At 35.4% G+C, this 21,685-nt stretch overlaps 1 protein-coding gene across 9 annotated transcripts in view; it reads right to left on the minus strand.

Annotated features, from left to right (window-relative positions):
• Positions 1-3,362: 3,362 nt before the first annotated feature.
• The window catches only part of Tmem161b (transmembrane protein 161B), a 70,183-nt gene continuing 51,860 nt past the window's right edge, over positions 3,363-21,685 (minus strand). For 6 of the 9 annotated variants that reach the window (XM_063245310.1, XM_003479463.5, XM_023561416.2 and 3 more), the window contains 7 exons: positions 15,421-15,572; positions 14,859-14,919; positions 14,238-14,378; positions 11,068-11,181; positions 7,785-7,959; positions 6,678-6,774; positions 3,363-4,623 (listed from right to left, as the gene is read on the minus strand). In XM_063245310.1, the coding sequence (XP_063101380.1) occupies positions 4,352-4,623; positions 6,678-6,774; positions 7,785-7,959; positions 11,068-11,181; positions 14,238-14,378; positions 14,859-14,919; positions 15,421-15,572 (1,012 nt within the window). In that variant the 3' untranslated portion in view covers positions 3,363-4,351. The remainder of the gene's footprint in view (positions 4,624-6,677; positions 6,775-7,784; positions 7,960-11,067; positions 11,182-14,237; positions 14,379-14,858; positions 14,920-15,420; positions 15,573-21,685) is intronic. The other 3 variants (XM_013143484.3, XM_023561414.2, XM_023561415.2) reach the window with 3 other exon arrangements.

Consider the following 21,685-nt stretch of genomic DNA (forward strand, 5'->3'; position numbering starts at 1 on the left):
TGTCTTCAGACATGTTATCCTCCATGTAATTAATTACCTTTGTGTGGCAGATTATTTGCAGAATTAAGGAACTCTGGGTATGTCTACCAATGAATACATCAGGTTGCTCTAGAAGCCTGAAACTTTAGTTTCTATAACGTTCTACTGAGATGTAACATAAATAAGACCAAAATAAAAGCATTTGATAAAAAAATTATGGAAAGTGTATACCCAGGCAATTATGTATTTGTTAAATGCACTACTGCCTATTAGGAAATGCTCAATGTTGAAGTCACTGGCTATATTCCCTGCAGTACAGCATACCAACTAATAAAGCAATACACAGAATTATCCAGTTTTCAAAAATGTCCTAAGTTTATGTTGTGAAATCTGAGTAATATGGGTATTTTGTCTACCAGTGAGCCACAGATACACAAGAATGGCGTGATGCTGCTCAGCCCCTGCAAGTCTGTCCTAACCCAAAGCGACTTTTCTAGTGAGGCTTTCCTTACACACCTATGTACAATCCAGCTTTACTGCTACCCTCCAGCTCCACACTCCCTGCCCTCGACTCCTGGCTCTGACCACCAGCATGCCGTCTGCGGTCTCACTGACCAGTGTGCTGTCCACACCCGGGAGCAGAGTCCCTCCTAGTTGAAAGGGAGCTGGGTGTTCTGGTCACTGCTGTGCCTGGTGAAACAGAACAGGTTCCTTGTAAGTACTCAGTGTTTGCTGAACAGACAAATGAGTAAAACCAAAACGGTCCTGAAGAGTCTCTGTAAATTCTCAGTTAACAATAAATGAAATATCCTTCTTTAACATGATCTGCAGACATTCCTGAAGCCATGTTAACACAGAGAAGTGGATAACAGATTCAGAAATATACAGCCATTTAACATGAACTCTAAATTTTATAGACGACAGAACTGAGATTAACAACAACAGCGACAATTCAGTTCTGTTTAATTACTGAGGTCTAAGTATCTAAGCAGTATAAAACGACACGGGCAGAAATGGATGTGAAGAAAGGTTTTCCTGATTCGTCGATTAGTATTCCTTCCATAAAATTATGCTGCTACTTCATTTAAAAGAATGAACTGTATTCGGCCAAACAGGAGAAAGAAGAATAACCATGTGTGGGGAATTATAGGGACTAGAATAAAAACCAAAAATAATAAGGTGGAAAACAAGATTCTCATACTCCTTAAAGATAAGCCCACCTAACAAGCACTTCAGGACTAAAAAGGAATTCACTAACAATAGCAGACAAACAATGCTTTACCTCTTGTTTCTTAAGAAGAAAGCAGACATACATGAAAATGTTTAAAGAAAGGAAACGTTGGCTTTAGCTTTTTGACTATCTTTAGCGCCCACATCAGAATTTCATGGCATTATCACCAGTTCGATTAATAGAGTATGGACATAATGAGATGAACAGAAATTAAAAGATGAGAATGTACAACTCTGGAATCAGGCTCTAGGATCTTGTGTTTAAATTTGATTTTTAAGTCACCTAAAGCTCTGAGCAGACACATGGTGATCCACATTCAAAAGTCACTTAGTTTTAGTTTGCTGCATAATGCAAAATAATAATGTGAAGTATTTTCACATTACGTGGTGGCTCAGAAAGTACGAATTCAGAGCATGTTGAGATCTTACACTTCATAATACTGAGAATTCACTATTTCATTTTAAAGAATAAAATCTATCCCATGAAATTCCAATTACAGAGATTTCATAATGGATTCTATGTACTGCTTTCTAGGTCCATAATTCTATTAGTGGATGAGTATCTCTTCTGAATCCTAACTCAGTAAGAAAATACACTATTTTACTAATGATATTTATGTCAGACTTAATAAGACAATGACCCTGTTAGGGTGGCATATGTTGGTTACTTTATGCACAGCAACTAAAATTCTGAGGAAAATACCAAAAGAACCATAATGCGCAGAAATAGATCAAATTTTGTAATTTTCATTTTCAACAAATTGACAAGGATATGAAAAGGAATACAGCTTTGATTTTTACAATGCAATAGGCGGGGGAGGGGAGAATCAAATTGTTAAAATTGTACATACCTATCACCCAAAGCAAATTATAAGGATTCCTACTTAACAAAGCAAACACATAATAAAAATAAACGACCGGTGAAGCATATTATATTGACTACAGTACCATATAAAAAGTAAAAGAATTCTACTAGCCTAATTTAAGGATATTCAAATATTATTTGGTTTATATAAAGTCAACCCTTTTTCCAATTAAAGAATGTAATTTCGCATGTGAATATGATGCTTAAATAAACCAGTTAGTTCAAATTTGCTTCAAAAGGCTAAAAACACATACACCAAACCCATTACTTAAAATAATGTTCAGTTTGCTCAAGTTCACAGTACACCTAGGGAGAATTCTTTAAAAAGAATGCTTCAATAGAATACTAGAAATACAAGTTATTCCATCCAGTAACAAATTCTATGCCTTTTCTCTCACATTACTTCCCACTGTACAAGTTTTTAACCTCAAAATAACTTTAAAAGTAATTTTAAAATTGCCACCCTTCAGTTAATATTATATCAGGTGAGAATCTTTTTGAATCTAATGCAAAAACTTTCACACACAAAATAAAAATTTTCACGTCTCTTATTGTGACATACACCCTGATTCTGTGATGCTGATGTTTCTCAAGATACTTGGAATATTTCTTATAGGAATACTCATGAAGTATTCCTAGAAGAATACAAGGCTATATGCACATTTCAGCCAAACAGTATTACAAATTGTAAGAAGTTATTACTTAGTCATTTAAAATATCAGCTATTTCCCAAATGTTTAAACCTACACACAAAAACCAAGAATTTGCTGCACTGAGATTATTCAAATGAATGTAAACTTCAAGAAATGAAACTAATTCTAACTTGTCTGAAACAGTAGTAAAAGCATTGAAACATAATATATAGTTTCCCATGATAGTTTATGGGGGAACACTATTTATTTAAAAAAAGAAAAAGAAAAATCCTATTTAATTCTTATAGTCATTCCCTTTCTAAAGTTAACCTTTCATTTTGGATTTTTAGATATAAAAAGCATCAGAGAAGTTTTATCTTATTTTTTTCCATTTCATTTTATTTCTTCCACCCAAATCATTTCAATTTCTGTCCTGTTAAAATAAAATTTAATATTTTAAATTCTAGATGCTACAAATCTAAAGCAGGTAATACTTAACAAGGCTGTAAAGTATACCTGTAGATCTGATTAAAGAGGGAAAGACTGGTTTGTGAAAATCATAGGAAAAGCATTTTAATTTGGGAGAAATTCATTTAATCATTTATAGAATTTTAAGTACTCTCACACATGCACAAGAAATAAACTACATGCTCTGCTAAACTTTGAAAATGTATTTTAATTTCATTCCAAACAGAAATAAAATTTCTAGATACAAATACATCCCATTCAAATCACTTTTTAACATACATTCAGCAACTTACAAGGATCCAATATTTTCATCTTTTATAACCTCAATATATTATATATTTAATATATAATATATATACAATACATACAGGTAGTCAGCAGGATTACAAAGTAATTTTTAAAAAGTCTGCTCAGTATTGATAAATATTTTTAGACTACTAAAAGGAACTATTTAGGATGATAGAACAAATAAAATATGGCAGGCAGGCCCAAACCCAATAGCAAGATTGCAAACGTTCATATGGATAATTATTTTAAAAGAACTCTCAAGTTGGTAGAATACATTTTAAAACAATACTCTTGCTACTCTCAAGCAGCAGTACTGGTAGACATCAAGCATGTACATCACCATTAAATTTAAAATAACTTGCAGTTTTCCTTACTGTAATATACAGTAGCTATCTCTTCCTTTCTGTTGGATTTTGCTGTTGTTTGAAGAGTGAGACATCAACAGAAGTGACGTAAGTTCGTTTCCTTCCCCTAAGCTTGGCTCAGTTTGAAGACTGTTCTACAGGCAGCCACCATGACCACTAAGAGTACCTTAATACCATTTAGAGCAATCAATAACTGGAGTCTCATGAGAAGTTTCAAGCTCTGCTGAGGCTTCCGTGAACCAAGGTAATCACCAGTTTTACCTCTGCAGACAGCCCTCTCACGCTAGTTAACACAATGAGTTAAAAGTCCCAATGCCACAGTGTAACAGTTAACAATCTATCCTGTGATTTTAAATATTACATTATTTCACCCTGAGAATACAGAGGAAGCATTTAAAGTAAGATACTCTGATATGATTTTCATCCTTTGTATCTGCTTTCTTCTGGTTTTTGGCAGCCTTTGAAGGGCCCAAATACCTTAATTCAAAGTGTGATGTGGATATCCTTTTTTTGTTAAGTGAGATTCATGCCACAGTTAGATACTGGTGATAAAAAAGCCCAAAAAGGCTTGTAGAAAAAAGGCAAGCAGCAATCCACCACGTCAAAAACGACAGAAGTCCTCGAAAAAGGAGAGGAGTGAAAATGTTTTTTAAGCTGCTCAGCGCCACTGTTATCTGTGTAACAGTTACCTTCATCTTCCCATCGGTGGATGGTAATTCAGAGTACACAGAACTGGAGTGAAGACTGCTATCCACAGGCAAGGAAGATTCTGGATAGATCCCCCAGGAATGATTACCTAGAAAATTCAAGACACAAAACTTGGAGAGTAACTAACTCCAAAGCATCTTACCAAAAACCAAACCAAACCAAAAAACGAAAGTCAAAGAAAGAAAAAATAAAAACAAAATGCTTAATTTGGCCAGAGTATATAATCTGTCTCATTAAGAAAGGTACACATAAAACCAAAATGTCTAATATACTCTTAATTAACTGCAGTAAAACCTAGTAACATAATAAAAAACAATTTTTCCCTTGTGTAAGACATGAATCAACTATGGCTACTGAAGTGATAGGGACATACTCCATGACTTCTCAGAAGTCTTTTCTACTTTTACCTCAGAACAAATTTCTTTCTCAGAAACTATGGTTTCTGTGTAACTATTAATAGCCACTAGAAAGTCTTTCATTACATACCTTCCTATACTGCACAGGATATGAATCATATAGTACCAAGGAACTACCTACCCCATTATGATAGCTCTTACATAATTGAGGTTCTGTTCATAAAGTCTTTGCCTACACGAATGTTTTTAAGAGTTCTACCTATTCTATCTTCAGCAGGCTTAATGCTTCGGTTTTAATATTTAGACCTCCGATCCATTTCAATTTTAGTTCAGTGCATAGTCAATTTCAGTTCAGTGCATAGTCCAATTTTAATCTCTGCATGTGGAAAGTCAGTTTTTCCAGCACCATTTATTACAGAGTTTATCTTTCTTGTGGTCAATGTATTTGGCATCATTGTCAAAGATAAGGTGGTTGAGTATGTCTTGAGTTGTTTCTGCATCTTCTAATCTGTTCTACTGATCTTTGGGTGTTGCAGGCTCCTAAAGGGCACTTGCACTATCGCCAGCCCCTCCTTGGGACTACAGAAAGCCCACAGTGGTAGGCTGCCTCAACTAAGCAAAGGGAAAGGGCCACTGCAACAATGACAGCTCTCCAGTAATACCACCAAGGGACTTGGCAGCTTAGTGAACAATCTTTTAGAACTCTATTATTTCACTGAGAAACTTTTAACCTTTCAAAATAAGTTATCTAAAATTGAACTTAATAGAGCAGCAATGATGAACCTTTTAGAGCTTTCAATGGTAACAAACAGCTGGCTGTGGCACACGTGCCATAGGTTCACCACCATTGCACTAGGGAATCTGTAATTTATGTAAATTTTTGAGACCCTTATAACAATTTAAATATAATGCGCAAATAAAGCTTCAAATCATCCCTTTAAAAAACAAAAAGAACTAAGAACCAACAGTTCTGACTCAAGTTACTTGGTAATTCTGAGACTTATCCCTTACCAAAGAATTCTTATAAGGAATGAAGTTATAAAGCCATATGAACTTGAGTTTTCAAAATCAAGAATGATGAGTCAACTTCTATAGCTAAAACTTTTCAGTACTTCCTCTTAAAATGTTTAAAGAGAAATAATTTTAAGAGGCATATTTTTTGCAAGTAACAGAAAACACTACTAAGCAGGAAATAATAAACATTAAACATTAAAATTAAATCTTCATATCTTCATTCTTTATGAACATACCTGAGGTTAAATTATAAAGGAAATGAGAATATGTGAAAGGTAAAACAGGAAAAACAAAGCTAATTTCTAAAATGCCTCAGATTATGGATGAGAATTAAAAATGGGGTTCAATACCAATTTTGTAAAAAGATATGATCAAAAGTATACACAGGTCAAAAGCAAAAGATGTATCTCAGCTGCCACAGGGTGATTTCTGCCCACACCTTGTATCTGAACGCTCTCCTAAAACCTTGCGTGCCCACAGGCAGCGCTTTTACAAAGCAGCTGAATCACGGGGCTCTACAGCAGAAACACACTGGTACAAGGTGAGATCGGGCCAGGAGAGGAGGGCGAGCAGGGGAATGACCTGCGAGGGTGCGTCTCCTCCTGTCTCTGCTTTCTGGCTGCCACTATGCCCACAATGTCCCTCTGTGGTTCCACGCTTTGAGACAGTGGACCATGGGCTCTAAATGTGAGCCCAAATCAACCTCTCTTCCTTCAAGTTCAAGTGCTGGACATTTTGTCCCAGGAATGAGAAAGTGACAAGGCATGCTTACCTAGGGTTTTCAAAAGCAGAGTAGTATGAAGCAGCATTACCAGAGGAGCCACGTACTGCAGGGCAATGACACAAAGGTAATAAAAGACTCGAGCCACCTGGAACCAGTAACATTCTTAGAAAGTTAACACAGCTGACATGTGATGAGTGAATTCAACTCATATAATTATCAAACCCAAATGTGTCAGAGCTAAGTAATCCCTTCATGGAAAGAAAGCTAACTATTAAGTTAGCACTTACTATAAATGTTCCCAAACTGACTTCAGGTCATAGTCTAAAGATAAGGTTTTAGAATGTGGAAATATTACAATGAATTCCTTTCAAAGTTATCAAGTGCTATTTTTAGACAAAATAACCACTAAAATTCAAATGCTTTTATTTCTATTTCAAAAGTAAAACACAATACTAAAATCTCTAATGAAACATCAAACTTAAAACAGTAGGTGGAGTCACTTACGAGCATAAATCCCTCAAAGTAAAAGCATTAAATTGCCATTCTACATGGACAGATATGAAGTCAAATTATGGAGAATATGAAGATATATGAAAGGTAAAGCAGGAAAAAAGTAGTTAACTTAAATGACTCTGACCATGGAAGAAATAAAAAAGATTACCAACCCTTAAAAGAGAAAGATCAGGACATGGGTCCACCACAACAGTGAATGAATTCCTACAATTTTTTTTCCTCTGGAATTTCCATTAAGTTACATACTTTATATTTCATATTTAAGTACACGGAGTGAGGTTAAAAGGAATAATTTTAGCAATTAAAACTAGTATTCCCTACTTTTTAAATAAAAAACTCTACTCAATATATTGTAGTGTCTTTCAAATAAATTAGAGGGGCCCTGCTTAGTGACAGAAGGCACTGGGTACTAACGGCTTAGTGTCACCCAACTGTATGACGCTTAATATACTTAAGGCAGGAAGAAGAACCGAAACCCTTTTTCTTAGCACCAAAATCTGATAAGGTCTCCTTGACCTATGTCAGCCTGAGACTGTCTTACTTACAATAAGAATATTTTGGGATATATCACTGTGCATTAAAGGAAATCAAGTGCCTAACAGTTTTTGAAAATCTCCATTTTAACTGTGGGATGGTACTCACCATTTTCTGTAGTTCAACTGTACTTATCCGGCCCGCTTCCTTCTTCATCTGATCCACACATTTCTGGGCTAGGTTTAAGTATGCTTGCAGGTGACTGCGCATCATGGCCAACCGCAAAACGCACAGCAGGATTATTAACCAGAGTCGCAGGGTGTCAAATGTAGCTTCTGTCATTCTACAGGTCAGAAAGTCGATATGGTGTTCTCAAAGACCGCACAGCGCTGGTGTGCTGGCTGTATGTGTTTGTTTATCACACAAGATACAGAAAACCTATACTCAGCTAGAGCAGAAAGAAGGCCTAACACAAAGAACCTCATTCTGCCATAGATTTATGTCATAATATTTGCACTTGCATAAGGGAACCAGTCAGGTAAGTGTACTATTAGTAGAAGCAAGAGATACCCAGAAGAAAAAAGTAGGCAATTCTTGGAATCTTCTTTCTACCTAACCTTGTCTATGGGAGAAAAACTGGCTGCCATGGAAAAAAAAGTTGGGTGCTCTTAAGCTAAAGAGTACAGGAAAGAAAAAAGAATGAATCAATGATTCCTATAAATTGGCTGTAGTCTTATCTGACTAAGCAGCAGGAAGGAATTAAGGGCCCTTATAGGAAAGGCTGGTGAGAGAAATGATGGTGTTGACTAAGGCCCAAAACAGAAAAGGGGAAGAAGCCACAGAAGCATCTGATTTTATTGGAACTACTTAAGAAATGGAGGTCAGAAATGAGAATGGTCAAAGGGTTCATAATGTACTACTTTTCCTCACTACTTTCTTACAGTTTACTTTTATTAAAGTTATGAGTGTAAACAGCCGTAAAATTCCATGAAAAGCACCACTGGCCAGAAAGGATAGAGGCATGGAGTTTTACCAGTGCATTTCCATTACGATGAAAATGGGATGAAGGAGCCAGTCCTGTGACAAAGAGTACAGGCTGGAGGCCCCCGACATTCCTAAGACTTTCGGGGCATCCATATGAATACTATGTTCCCTGAAGCTCTGTAACAAGGAGAATTGACTGGCAGCACCCTAAAGACAGTTACCTCACAGCCTTTGAGGGTAACTGATAGTGAATATCGCACTATAATAATGGAAGGAATCAGAAAATTGCTCAGCAGTTTCTATTTCAGGATTTAGAGTAAGTCATTAAATACAGATTAAAGTAACATCCTAAATAATTGCTAAATTGATCTCATGGGGTATCTCATGAAATCTGAGCTGGAGTACAACATATAGATAGAGGGTGGGCATTGGAATTCCCGGAGATCTCAGTGTCACTCTGGGCTCTACAGTACAGCTCTCCTCTGGTTTTATCCTCATGCAGTTGTAAGCACACTTGGCTCCTTATCCACTTTATTTTTTTGATGCTGTATCTGAACACAAGGACGGGTCTGAAGACATTTCCAAGTAGAACCAGTATTACAACTGACTACAAATAGACTTTTCCACAAACCACTCTGCCTATGTGACAGAGTAACAACCTGTCACTTGCCTTTTCCTCTGTCTTATTCTCTCTGATTGACAGGCAGTCATTCTTTCATAATTTACCATGTGGATTCTGGATTTTGAATAAAAATTAAAAACCACTCTTAATTACTTGTTAATTGACAAAGAATAGGATACCTCAGGGTTAAAATTGTAATTCTGTTTGAGCTGTCTATGAAATAGGTCATGAGTAGGGATGCAAAAAGAGGTGATATAAGATGACCCAGTCCCTGTCTAAACAAAGTGGGAAATGAATATTGGAACCGCCACCAGAAGTTTTAAATACACGGAGTCTGGCTAAGTAACCTAGCAGAAAGTTTTAAATACAGAAGTTACACGGAATGAAAACAATAACTCAAATTATCACTATACAAATCAACAAGATAAAATGTGAAGTATCAGAACCTGGCATAGTAACTGGCATATATGGTAAATGTCCTAGAAACACTAGTTTCCTTGTCTTCCCACTTTTACTAAAACAAATATAAAATCTGAGCACATATTCACACAAGAGCATAAAATCCAGTCCCTATGACAAACTTGAAAGAAGGATTAGAAATACTGTTAGCCTCAAATACATGAACTACTAGTTTTTCTAAATTCTGTCTGGAACCTTACAATCCTTAGAATTACTTATAACATTTCAGGGATCTGTCAAGTAAAAACTACTGTTCAAGGTTAGATGTGTGGGGAAAAATATTATTTCTTTGGTGGGTATTTCCTTAATTCAACAGGATTAACTCTTAAAAATTGTCACAGTCATCAGTGATTATATATTCCTAAATAAGCAAATGTGTACTGGGAACTAAAAGAAGGAAATATATAGAAAATGCACAACATAGAATCAATTGTCATTCAAAATTTTCTGCTTTAATTTTGGTGAGGCAAGAAGTGGAAGGCTTCCAGAGAGTTGCATTATATGTGTTTTTCATTTAATTACAACAGCAACCACATGAGGGAGATACCAGTATCTTTATTTTCTGTATATGAAAAGAGGCTCAGAGAAGTTAAATAATCTGCCTGAAGTAATAGTTTACTGAGAAGCAAACCTTGGTTGGTTTAAACCAACTCTGTCTGAACATTTCTACTACCTTAACACAGTTTCACATCTAACATACCAAGTAAGTTATTAACTCCTGCTTAAACCTGCTTCTGTATTTCTTTGCCAGCTTTTTCTGTTAAAATATAGTTGTTTAACTGGAAAAACAGAAGTTAGTAGTAGATAATGTTAAGGCATGATTTTTGATTTACTTAGGTATGATGATAATGTTATTGAAGGAAAATATCCTTATAAGATATAGATAGTACTTAGGAATAAAAATGTCATCTCTCCAATTTACTTCAAAAACACTTTATCAAAAGACAAAATAAAAATAAACAAAATAAAAATATAGACAAAATAAACAAAAAGTGGATAAAGTAACCATGTAAATTGTTAGCAATTGTTAGAAAGTGAATGAATTTCTATTCATACTCTTTTCCTTCTTTATTGCTCACAAAAACAGAATTATGAAAGATATCTAAATGATAGGGCGCAATGACAACAAAGAAATGACATGACAGCCATGCATACGATGAAAAACTTATACAAGCTAGGATTAGTATATAGCAATAATCCTTAACATCTACTAAGGAAGAACACAAAAAGTCAAATAGCCTTTGGCTTCAACTTCATAACATAGCTATCAGCACTGGTACTAATGTTTGAAAAATACAATGTCCTAATTTTATCATTATCATTCTAAAAGAAAGCAGTTTTGATATATAATGGCACACAAATTAGCCTTCCAATACCCATACTTACAAAGGAACATTTTCTTTACCCAATGGAGGGTTCATAATGTAGTCTTTGGTGATTGGTTTTACCCATAGCAGAACCATAAACAAAGGCGCCAAGAAGTTGATGTGAAGAAGTGTTCTGAAAGTACGCAAGAAATAAGCATAAAAATTCAGAAACAAAATGCTCTCATGTGGTACAGAGACTTGGGTATTACATTCTTCATTATCATTTACCACTGATTTGAGTCCTCGAGAAATCATATTAGTATCTTACTTTTTCAGATAAGAAGTTAGCTCCAAGAAAGTAAAGTGGCTTGCTCATGGCAATTTAGTATCTTAAAGGTAGAGCTAGAACTAAAGTCAGATTTGCTCCTTTGTACTTTACTATGCATTCCTGAATAATACCTTAATACCTTACTGATTCCTTCCATAGGCAGTTTAATGGTTCTCTAGTTTTATACAGTCCTGAATCCAATGGCTAGAGCAGAGCCACCGGGTCCTTTTTAGTGCTGCTGAAACAATGTCTGCTCATGAGTATGAGTAAATCAGTAATTAACCAGGTTTATAACACTAGAAGGCAAATGGCAGATGGGACTCATCGAGGAAATTTCCTCTAGGCAGAGCAATATAATTAATATACAAGGACTGGTAACGAAACATATTTAAAACTTATTACAGTAAAAGATATACTGCCATGATCTCCTTTAAAATATCCCCCTTGCTTTGTACACTCTCATCCCATCATTCTTGCCACTTCCTGAAGTTCTGGAAGTCCTTCCTCGGTCTTCATTTATTTTATTTTATTTTTTAATCTTTTTTGGGGACAGGGTCTCACTATGTATTCAGGCTGGCCTTGAACCCAGCCATCCTCCTGCCTCAGCCTCTGGAGTACAGGTGTATGCCACCATGCCCAGCTGCTTTTGTGTCCTTACGAGGTATGATAAAAAATATAGTGACTGTTGCTGCCCAGTGCCATCCAGCAGAAAGACTGGCTCCTAGACAAATTATGGTGTGCTCTTATCCAGCTTATTTACTGGATCTGCTACCAGGTGACTTCTGGCTCATCCCCAAAAGGATCACAGAGGCAGTCATGAGAATGCAACCAAAGATACTCATAGAAGAGCATTTCCAGAACTGCTTCAGAAGTGGTAGGAACGATGAGCTAAGTGTGCTCAAAGGCAAGTGGAGGGGGCTCAACAACAATTTGTCATTTAGTGCAGCAGCGTTTAAAAGTGGTTTTAAATGTTCACTGAATTTTCTGGTCATACCTCATGGTGAAGGATTTCAGACCTGTGTTACAACTTGACTGTTAATTGCTAAGTTTGTACCCTACAGAAGAAAACTGCTAGTCAGTGTTTCTTATTTTAGGAAAATAAAAATATACCGCTTTTGTTATAAACCAAACAGAAGGGCTAACCTGCAGGTTTAAAACATACACATAAACACACACATTTTAAAATCTCACTAGAGGCAAACGACAGTGAGCCACATGGTGAACAAGGGCTGGGGAGAAGAATCTGGGAACACCTGCCTGGGAAAGGTGGAACTCGGTGCCCAGCCCTGGGCTTAACACCAAGTGAAGTCAGTGCTGCTCTCGGTGCCAGGCACGCTACCCTCTCTCAACAGGACTAGCCTGCCCACATCTTTGGGTCAGGGCAGAGCGCTGGCATACAATGAGGAACTGCAACAAACTGAAATAAAATAAAACTCAAGTCCCCAAAGGGAAGAAGCCATGTTTTACGGAAAAGGACACTAAAATCTGCCACACCTCTTCCCAAAGGCCACTAGGTGCTTTAACTGTTTTTATAAAGTGAATCTTTGATTCCACAGCTCTGGTAAGCAAACACTCAGGTGGGCAGTGTTAGTGGACTGAAGTGTGTGTGTAGAGAGGAGAGGAGAACCAGGCTTTGTTTTAAAAGCCATTAGAGACGGGTGGTAGGAGAAAGGCAGGATGCAGCCAGGAACATGCTGTGTTAAAAGAGGAAAAAAAGAGCAGGGATAAGGGAGTGAGCAGCGGGAAATGAGAATAAGTACATGTGGAAAAATGGAGGGAAAGGGAAATAGCCAAAATTAAAGTAACACGGGAAGAGATTCAGCATCATTCAAGCAGGGCTTTATAGAGGAGTAACGTTAGGTGATACGCTCATCTATCTAGAGGAACTTGATGACTGCAGATGTGTCTGTCAAAGGGGATGCTTGGGCCGGGGACAAAGCTCAGCAGCACAAAGCCTGCCTGGCAACTGCACGGTCGTGAGTTCAATTCCCAGTACAAAATGGAAGGTTTTTCAGGCTTCCACTGCTAACAAAACAGCAAAGGAATTGGACTCAAGATAAGAGGTTTAAACAGATGTAAACCTACTTTTCTCCCAAGGTACCTATATCAACAACAGAAATTTTGTGAACACTACAGAAAATTCAGGGACAGGCTCTGAGGTATATGGGCAGATTCAACATGGTTTCTTCATTTCGGAATAATATTTGGTAGTTAAAAGTAATTTATATTATAGGGTGTTCATATAATATTGTCAATGCCCAAGTAAAAGAATGTATTATTTATCAAGAGTCTAATAAGCACATCAGTAACTTAAGAACAAATATCTTTTATGCATGTAACTTTTATTTATAAAATTTAAAAAAATATTTTAAAATATTAAATTGTTTAGATAAACATATACAACATTTAAATCAATAGTTTTAGGTAAAATGAACTGATTTTTCTCTTTGTGTTTTTGAGACAAAGTCCCCCTATGAAGTCCAGGCTGACCCTGAACTCACTACATAGCCCACGCTGGCCTGGAGCTCATGATCCTGCTGCCTCAGCCTCCCAAGTGCCAAGATTATGTTAGCTGCCACCACACCTGGCAAACCACCTGATTTTTTAAAAGGAAATTTCCACAGATCCTAACTTCAGTTGTAGAGACTGAAATATTATAAGCCTTTGAGTTTAATATAAATTTTAGAATTTCCATCTCAACAGAAATTTGGGAATCAACAGTGTATTTTTATTAAATACAGAAAATTTAGTAAGGGCTAAGAGAAACGGCTTAGTTGCAAGAGAAGGTGCAATGATATGAAATGGTTATTTACTTATTAATTTTCAATAAGTTACTTATGATTTTTATTGCTATAATATACCTTCATTACGACGGAAAACATATATTTATCTGCATGTGCTTATGTACATTTTCCGCTTACTGTGTAATTTTTTCTGTTGCCAAATTCAGAGCATCCAGATGCATTTGAGCCAGTCGTAATCCAGGAAATGTCAAAAAAGCCCCAATGAGTGAACAGAAAATAGCCAGGAAAAATTTGAAAGTAAGTTTTGAAACTGGACCCCTAAAAATAAAGATTTTAAAAAGAGTTAATAAAATTTTTAGTAAACTTTCTAAGAATTTCTTTTTTTTCCTAGTCAATCAACTTACAAATCACACCAGTAAAATAAAATAAATGTCTACAAAGACTTTTTATTCAAGTACCAATAAATGGATCTTGGCAAGTTGTAAACTATTCCAGGTAGCTCTTTAATGAATGCTATTAACAACCCAACCTATTATATATTCAAGACAAAATTGATATTTAACATATAAATATAGTTTAGTTTCTAGAGGCAGAGAAATTAAGAGCAAATCTACCTCAGAATTTATGAAAGATTGAGAGATTAAACATCCCACTAAAATTATAAGGGTGTTACAGAAGTGATATCTAACTTAAAAAGAATTATCTTTATTGATTAAACAACTAATCATTTACACAAAATAGTTTTACGAAAATGGAAAATTTTAAATTTAAATAATGCTTAATTTTTCAAAAACTTACTGAGATTCTAACCCTTGCTTTTCAAGAAACTGCATTGCACTGTCTGAAAAATTGGTAAACCCTGTAGGAAGCAAAAGAGATTATTCTTATCATTGAGGTAAAGTACAGACTCTTTCCATGGAAATAAATGCTTGGAGAAGCATTTTAAATTTTGAAATGACTAGCTTAGGTCTTTTATGTGTTAATTATAATTAGTACGCTATAATGTGGTAAAATTTGGTTATTAACAGAAACAGTCTTTGAAAACATTCTTTTGATATTTGTACATTCCATGAGTGCACATAACACTTGCATTAATTCTTCACTGTGTGAGTAAACTTTATCATTATAGAAACTTACTTAATTGCAATGGAAAAATAAGGGGCAGTATTTTTGGAAAAAGTTAATAAAGAAACAAAAATGAAATGTCATTGGAGAATAAACATTTATAAAACATTATAAAATATACACTCCAATCTTGACTTTAAGCATTTATAAGACATATAATTCCCTTAAATACTAAATAAACACATTAATGTTAGTCAAATCAAAACTTAGTTTTGAAGTTGTACAAAACCATTACCTGTTTCAAGTCCAAATTCCAGGTAATTCTCTGTAACAATCAAAACGGCCATTGCTTTGACAAAGAAAAAAAATCCAAAAGTGACACAAACCGATCTTTCACCGCCATCTTCTACTTTAAAATAGTGTGTAGTTAATGAAAATAGAACTTTGCTGCAGAAGGAAAAGTTCAGGAAAAACCACAAATAACTTTATGGGAGCCATACATAAGCATCTTTACAGGACGTGAACTCCAAAAGAACTGTACTACATTTATTTTGATACGATATACTTACCTATCTGGCTTTTGGAAATAAGTGGAAAATAGTGAAAATCTGAATAGTTTTCCTGTAAATAGCATATAAAGTCAAGCAAAGTCTAAGAAATGACAGCATTTTTAAGTCAAGCAAAACTCTACCACGATTAAATTAGGGAATGTATTTCTCATTTACTGGACTCAATACTAGAAAGTCATTAACATGAATTTTATGTACTAGGTTGTCAGTGACATGAAAACCTAAGCTATGGGTATTTTAGGGAACTGCCTGTATTGGGCACATTATCAAACAGCTTATATTTATAATTAAACACACAACACGCATCACACAGGAATTTATCTATAACCGTATAATGACTTAAAGTTTGAGAATTACTAATTGTCACTGATGATCTGTCCTAACTATCTGGGATTATCACTTTACATTAGGTTTAAACAAAAACAACTTCTAGAAAAAACAAGTCACAACTCAGGATGCAAAAAGGGTCAATGTGTCCCCAGGTGCATCCATAATAACAAGCTGGAGACCGTCACATTGAATCACAACCCCAACACATACAATCACAATCCCAACATCATTTAGTTGGGATCAAATCAGAGCAAGATACAAAGCTAGAAGTCAAATCTCAATTATACCAAATTGTTTTCTTTGAAAGTACAAACCAAACAAACAACTGCACTTGGCAAGCAACCTAGAAAAGCCAACCATTACATGAATGTTATGTCAAGCATTGGAAACAATAACAAATGTTGTTCAGCATTTGCCATGTGCCAGGCATTATTGATTAACTCATTTATCCTCAACTTAGCCATGCTATTAACTCTGCTTTTCAGACTCAAAACAAGACAAAAACAAACAAGAGACTATTTAAAATAAAAACCCCTGGTAGAGCAACTAAGTAAAAACCTCAAAGTTAAACTGCAAGATTAGAAGCCATGGGATTTAAATCAATGTAATCCGAATCTAAAGTATGTGTATTTAACAACTACCGATATTGCTTCCATAAACTGTACACAGTACCTCCCATAGTTCCAGGCAGTAGTTAGCAGTAAAAAACACAAAAGCCTTTCTAAACAGAACTGCCCCAACAGAAGTAAATAGTTCAATTTTCAGTATCACAAGTACTGAGCATTAGAGGAAAGGGAAAGCTAAATTATCTTCAAATCTTAAATCTGCAAAACTAACAATCTCTTCAAAATAAGAGTTTAAAGACTAGTATTTACGCTCAAATTGTTATCTTGTGATACAGTATTTTGAGATGTTTATGTGCTCTTCCTTCCACATTCTAAAACCACTAACAGTACTATATAAGATTTTCATAATCATAACTGTCAATCTTCATGACAGATCTGGCTTCCTATTTTGGCTAGCAGCTACTAAATCATTTATAAGCGCTAGGAGTACATTACTCGTATAAAATGTTGATATCAAGCTTAACTAAGATTGTGAAATTCATATGATGTGTTAAAACAATCATACAACACGACTAAGTGTCATTTCAGGTATGCAAGGGTGGTTCAACATACACAAACCAAAAAATGTAAAATACTCCATAAACAGAAGGGCAAATAATCACCATCATCTTAATAGATGCAAAAAAGCCTTTAATAAAATTCAGCATACTTTCATGATAAAATCCTTGAAGAAATTAGGTACAAGGAACATCCCACCTCAGTATAATTAAGGCTACCCACAACAAATTCATAGCTAATATTATACTAAATGAGGGAAATTAAAAGCATTTCCTCCAAAATCAGAAACAAAGTAAGGGTGTCCACTCTCAAGACTTGTGCTCAGTTCATATTTGAAGTTTTACTCAGAGGAATTAAGCAAAATAAAGAAATAAAAGGGACACTAATAAGAAAGGAAGGAAGGAGTCAAGCCATTTGTACTTATAAACTATATTACTCTTAAAGATCCTAAAAGCTCCACTAGAAGACTTTTAAGTCTGTGAAACAAATTCACCAATATAGGACACAGTATCAAAATAGAAAATGATTTTTCATAAAGATCAATAATTAGCTTGCTAAGAAGGAAATCAGAAAAATAATTTCATTCATGATAGCTTCCAAATAATACCTAGGAATCAATCTAAACAAACAGTTTAAAAGTATACGGTGAAAAATACAGAATACTAAAGCAAAGAAACCGAAGACATGGGAAGATGGAAAGACTTCCCACTATTCCTGAATTGGCCAAATTAACACTATTTAAGTGGCTATGCTACCAAAGTGGTCTACAGATTCAATGGAATTCCCATCAAAATTCCAATGGCATTCTATACAGGATTGGAATAGACAACCCTAAAATTCAGACAGAAGGATAAAAGACCCAGAATTGCAAAAACAATCCTGAAATAAACAGCAGTGATTTCAAAATATCCTACAAAACCACAATAACAAAAAAGCATGGTACTGGCACAAAACTAAACAAGTAGTTCAGAGGAATAGAATAGAGGAGATAGAAATCAACCCATACAACTACAGTCATCTGATTTTTGACAAAAAAGCCAAAACCATTTACTGAAGAAAAGACAGCCTCTTTAAAAAATGGGGCACGGCTAACTCTATAGCAACAGTAGGAATGTAAATCAGTGCAGCCATTATGAAAACCAGACACATGACATGAAAGCAGAAGAGAAACAATTATGGAATCGGATGGAAGAAGGGGAATGGAGAATGATCCAAAAATGTTCTATGTATGTATTAACATGCCACAACGAAACCCACTACTCTGTGTAACTAAAATGAGTTAATAAAATTTATGATGCCTATTTCAACTCTTTTGCTGTCAGTTCAGGGTCTTACATTTACTTTCTTATCTCTAAGACAATGTAGTACTTCTAGTCTATAGTTGAAGTAAAAAGACTTTTCAAGAGGAAAATATTAAGGACTATATATTCAGACTAGGATCTTAGAAGTAATTCAAAAGTCTCCAGACATGAGAAATAGAGGTGGACTTGCTCCACTATCAATGCAAAATTACTCCACTAGCCTGGTAAAAATACTACTGTTTGCAGGGCTCAGTGGTAGACCACCTGCTGAGGCCCTGCGTTGGTCAAACACACAGTTCATAATGAAAAAATGCTTTGACAGGACCTAATTGTGTGTGCCAGGAAGAAAAGAAGATTGAAAAGTATTTATCTTAAATCATCCTGAATGAACCAAGTTCTTGGAAGAGCTTCATAGTTAGCCGAAGTAATAAAGATACTGCAGTTTAAATTTATCTATGACTTAAGTAGTTAATAAAGAAAGCCTATAAAATAAGACTTCCCTGCTTAAGCTTTCCAGCTTCTCACAGGAGAAAACAAAGTGTTATACTGTCTAATATACAACTAGCTTCTAAACTACAACTTTTAAAGCATAAGCTCACTATATTTATGATCTTGATAAGAGTTGAAAGTAAAATTACACATCAACAGATAAAAGGAAGTAAAAAGTATGATTTAAATAAATAGGATTGCTAATTTTTTTAAAGAGAATTTAAGTACCAAGTTAAATTAGAAACAACTTTGTAAATCTTAAAAGAAACTTCATGTAACTGACATTTAAGATAGAATCTATGGATATAATAAAGTAAAACAAGACAAAACAGAATAAAACCCAACCAAACAAAACAGCATGGACAACTGCTTCAAAGATAACAAGATATATTACGATAGCCATTTTGGATTTACTATTATCTTGTTTTGAAGTCTTTTATTGCATTCATTGTTTGTTTTTATTAGTTCTGTTCTATTTTGTTTGATTTTTACTATGTCTGATGGTATGGGCAGCTATTTGGAAGACAACAAGAGGCATGATGGTAACCATTACTGCCTTCCTATTATCTTGTTTTGAAGCCCTATATCACTCATACTGTTTTGTTTTGATTGGCTCTGTTCCTTTTTACTTGGTTGTATTCTCTTTAAAATAAAAATTACAAAAAAATAGAATCTATAAAGCACAGAACACTGGCTAAGAAGAGAAATGAGTAGACCTTCCTTTCCACATCAGTGTGAATGCTTCTTTCCTACTTTTCTCTACCACAAAAGAAACAAAGCCCACTAGCATCAGACACTACAAGCCTACCTTTTCTTGACGCTGTAAGGAGGGTTTACATATGGGAGTGGACAAGAAAAAGCAAATAATGCTAAAATATAGGATAGAAAAACTTTAAAACTACAAATAAATTGCTTTTGAGATATAAGCATGATCTTCTCTACCAACTGAGAATTCTAGGCCCAAGTTTGAAAAACACTAAAGAGACAATTTCCAAATTTTTTACTTACATTGAAAAGCCAAATAACATTTTTGGCTAAAATGATACCAAATTTTGCCATGAAATGTCCAAAGATTAATTTACTGTCAAACCTGAGAATGATTAAATAAACTATAAAATACGGCAATACTAAAGAAAAACGAAAACAAAATTAGATGTAATCTGACCCATGCATGAATTGTGATATTGCCCTTATTACTATCCTTTAATACCACACCACAAGTGCTAAACTGTTACATCCCTGCATCAAGTCACACTACATATTAGATAAAGCCTATATTAGAAGAAAAACTTTCCATAATTCGGTGTGAAATGTGCACACAATACCCTGAAATGTAGTACTATGTATGATCTGATCATACTTACATGTTCAAGCTTTCATTCAACAGTACTGAAGCAACCACTTCAGTGAGAATTGTACACTAACTATCTCCTGAATGTAATGGCTACACTGTCTCAGATATAATCCATTATCTGAACCCTGAGTTCCCTTCCTTTGAACTAATCAGACTTCAGTAAAGCTCCACATCCCTCACAAATATTACCATTATCTCACTAGCAAAAGCCACTGTCTTCTTTGTACTATCATGTCCTTGTCATGTAATCATAAGCTATCTTTAACTGTAGTATGACAAAGTAAAAATACTACCTACCTCATCCCCATTCTGCTCTTACTCCGTGATCTTCCACATGAAAATGTATAATCACCGTGTATTTCCATGGCTTTATTTGTATAACGACAGCACTACATCTAACATCTTAGTAGGGCTAATTTCTTTCAAAACTACAGCAACAGTGATATTTTCTAGATAACTAATTCAGGAATATATACAAGGACAGGTGGATCACAAAATGACACAATTCCTACTTGTGTTTAAATTTTTAAACCTTTCTGTAAAACTTCAGAGAGATAAAAGATTCCATAAACTGCAGAGGTTGTGGTGTGGCCAGAAAACAGGTGCTGATTGGCCTCAAGGTAGCAACCAGACTTCCAGTTGTCCACTCTCATTGCATTCTCAAGCAGCCAGATAACCAACACTATTTTGATTCTAACAGTCTAAAATTTTGCCTCTGAAGAAGAAACTGAACCTGAGAACAGCAGAGTTCAGATTATGCCTACTGCACTGGAAACACAATGACATAGTGAAAGTCTACAGCAAAGTAGCACTGATGCTCAACTTACCACCAGAGTTGCATCCCAATAAACCGATCATGAGCTGACAACACTAAAAACCGAAAATACATGTAAAGCACTCAACCTACTGAACCTCGTAGCTTAGCACACAATGCTTCATGGGATACAGAGTGTGTGATTCAGAGCAAACTGCAACAGGACTGTTCAGGACGTCTGCCCTAAGACCAGAGCTGCTCTCCAAGGCTGGGCCAAGGGTGGGCTCCCCAAAGGGCACTGGAAGGGTCTGCCACTAAGAGTAGAAGGCTGATTTGTGACTCTGGGAGCTGCACATTGTAGTGCTGCCCAGCATTTCTGAAGGGTACTGCACCACCTATCACTACCCCAAGGGAGGATCAAAACCACAAACCTGAAGGATGTTTTGTAATGAACACACATCACTTTAGTTCCGCCTTACAGCCAAAAAGCCCTAAGTCAGGCACTGTGTGCACTCACTCTGGAGACACACGTGGCAGGTTTGCATGCTGTGGGCAGGAGATTAACAATTCACATAAACCAAAAGGTCCCTAAGAAAAGACCAACAGCAATGACATTTGGGGTTATCTAAAATTAAAAGA

The sequence above is a fragment of the Cavia porcellus genome, unplaced genomic scaffold (genome assembly GCF_034190915.1).
Source record: "Cavia porcellus strain 051 isolate PalLab524CR breed Dunkin Hartley unplaced genomic scaffold, mCavPor4.1 scaffold_2, whole genome shotgun sequence".
Lineage (NCBI taxonomy): Eukaryota > Metazoa > Chordata > Mammalia > Rodentia > Caviidae > Cavia > Cavia porcellus.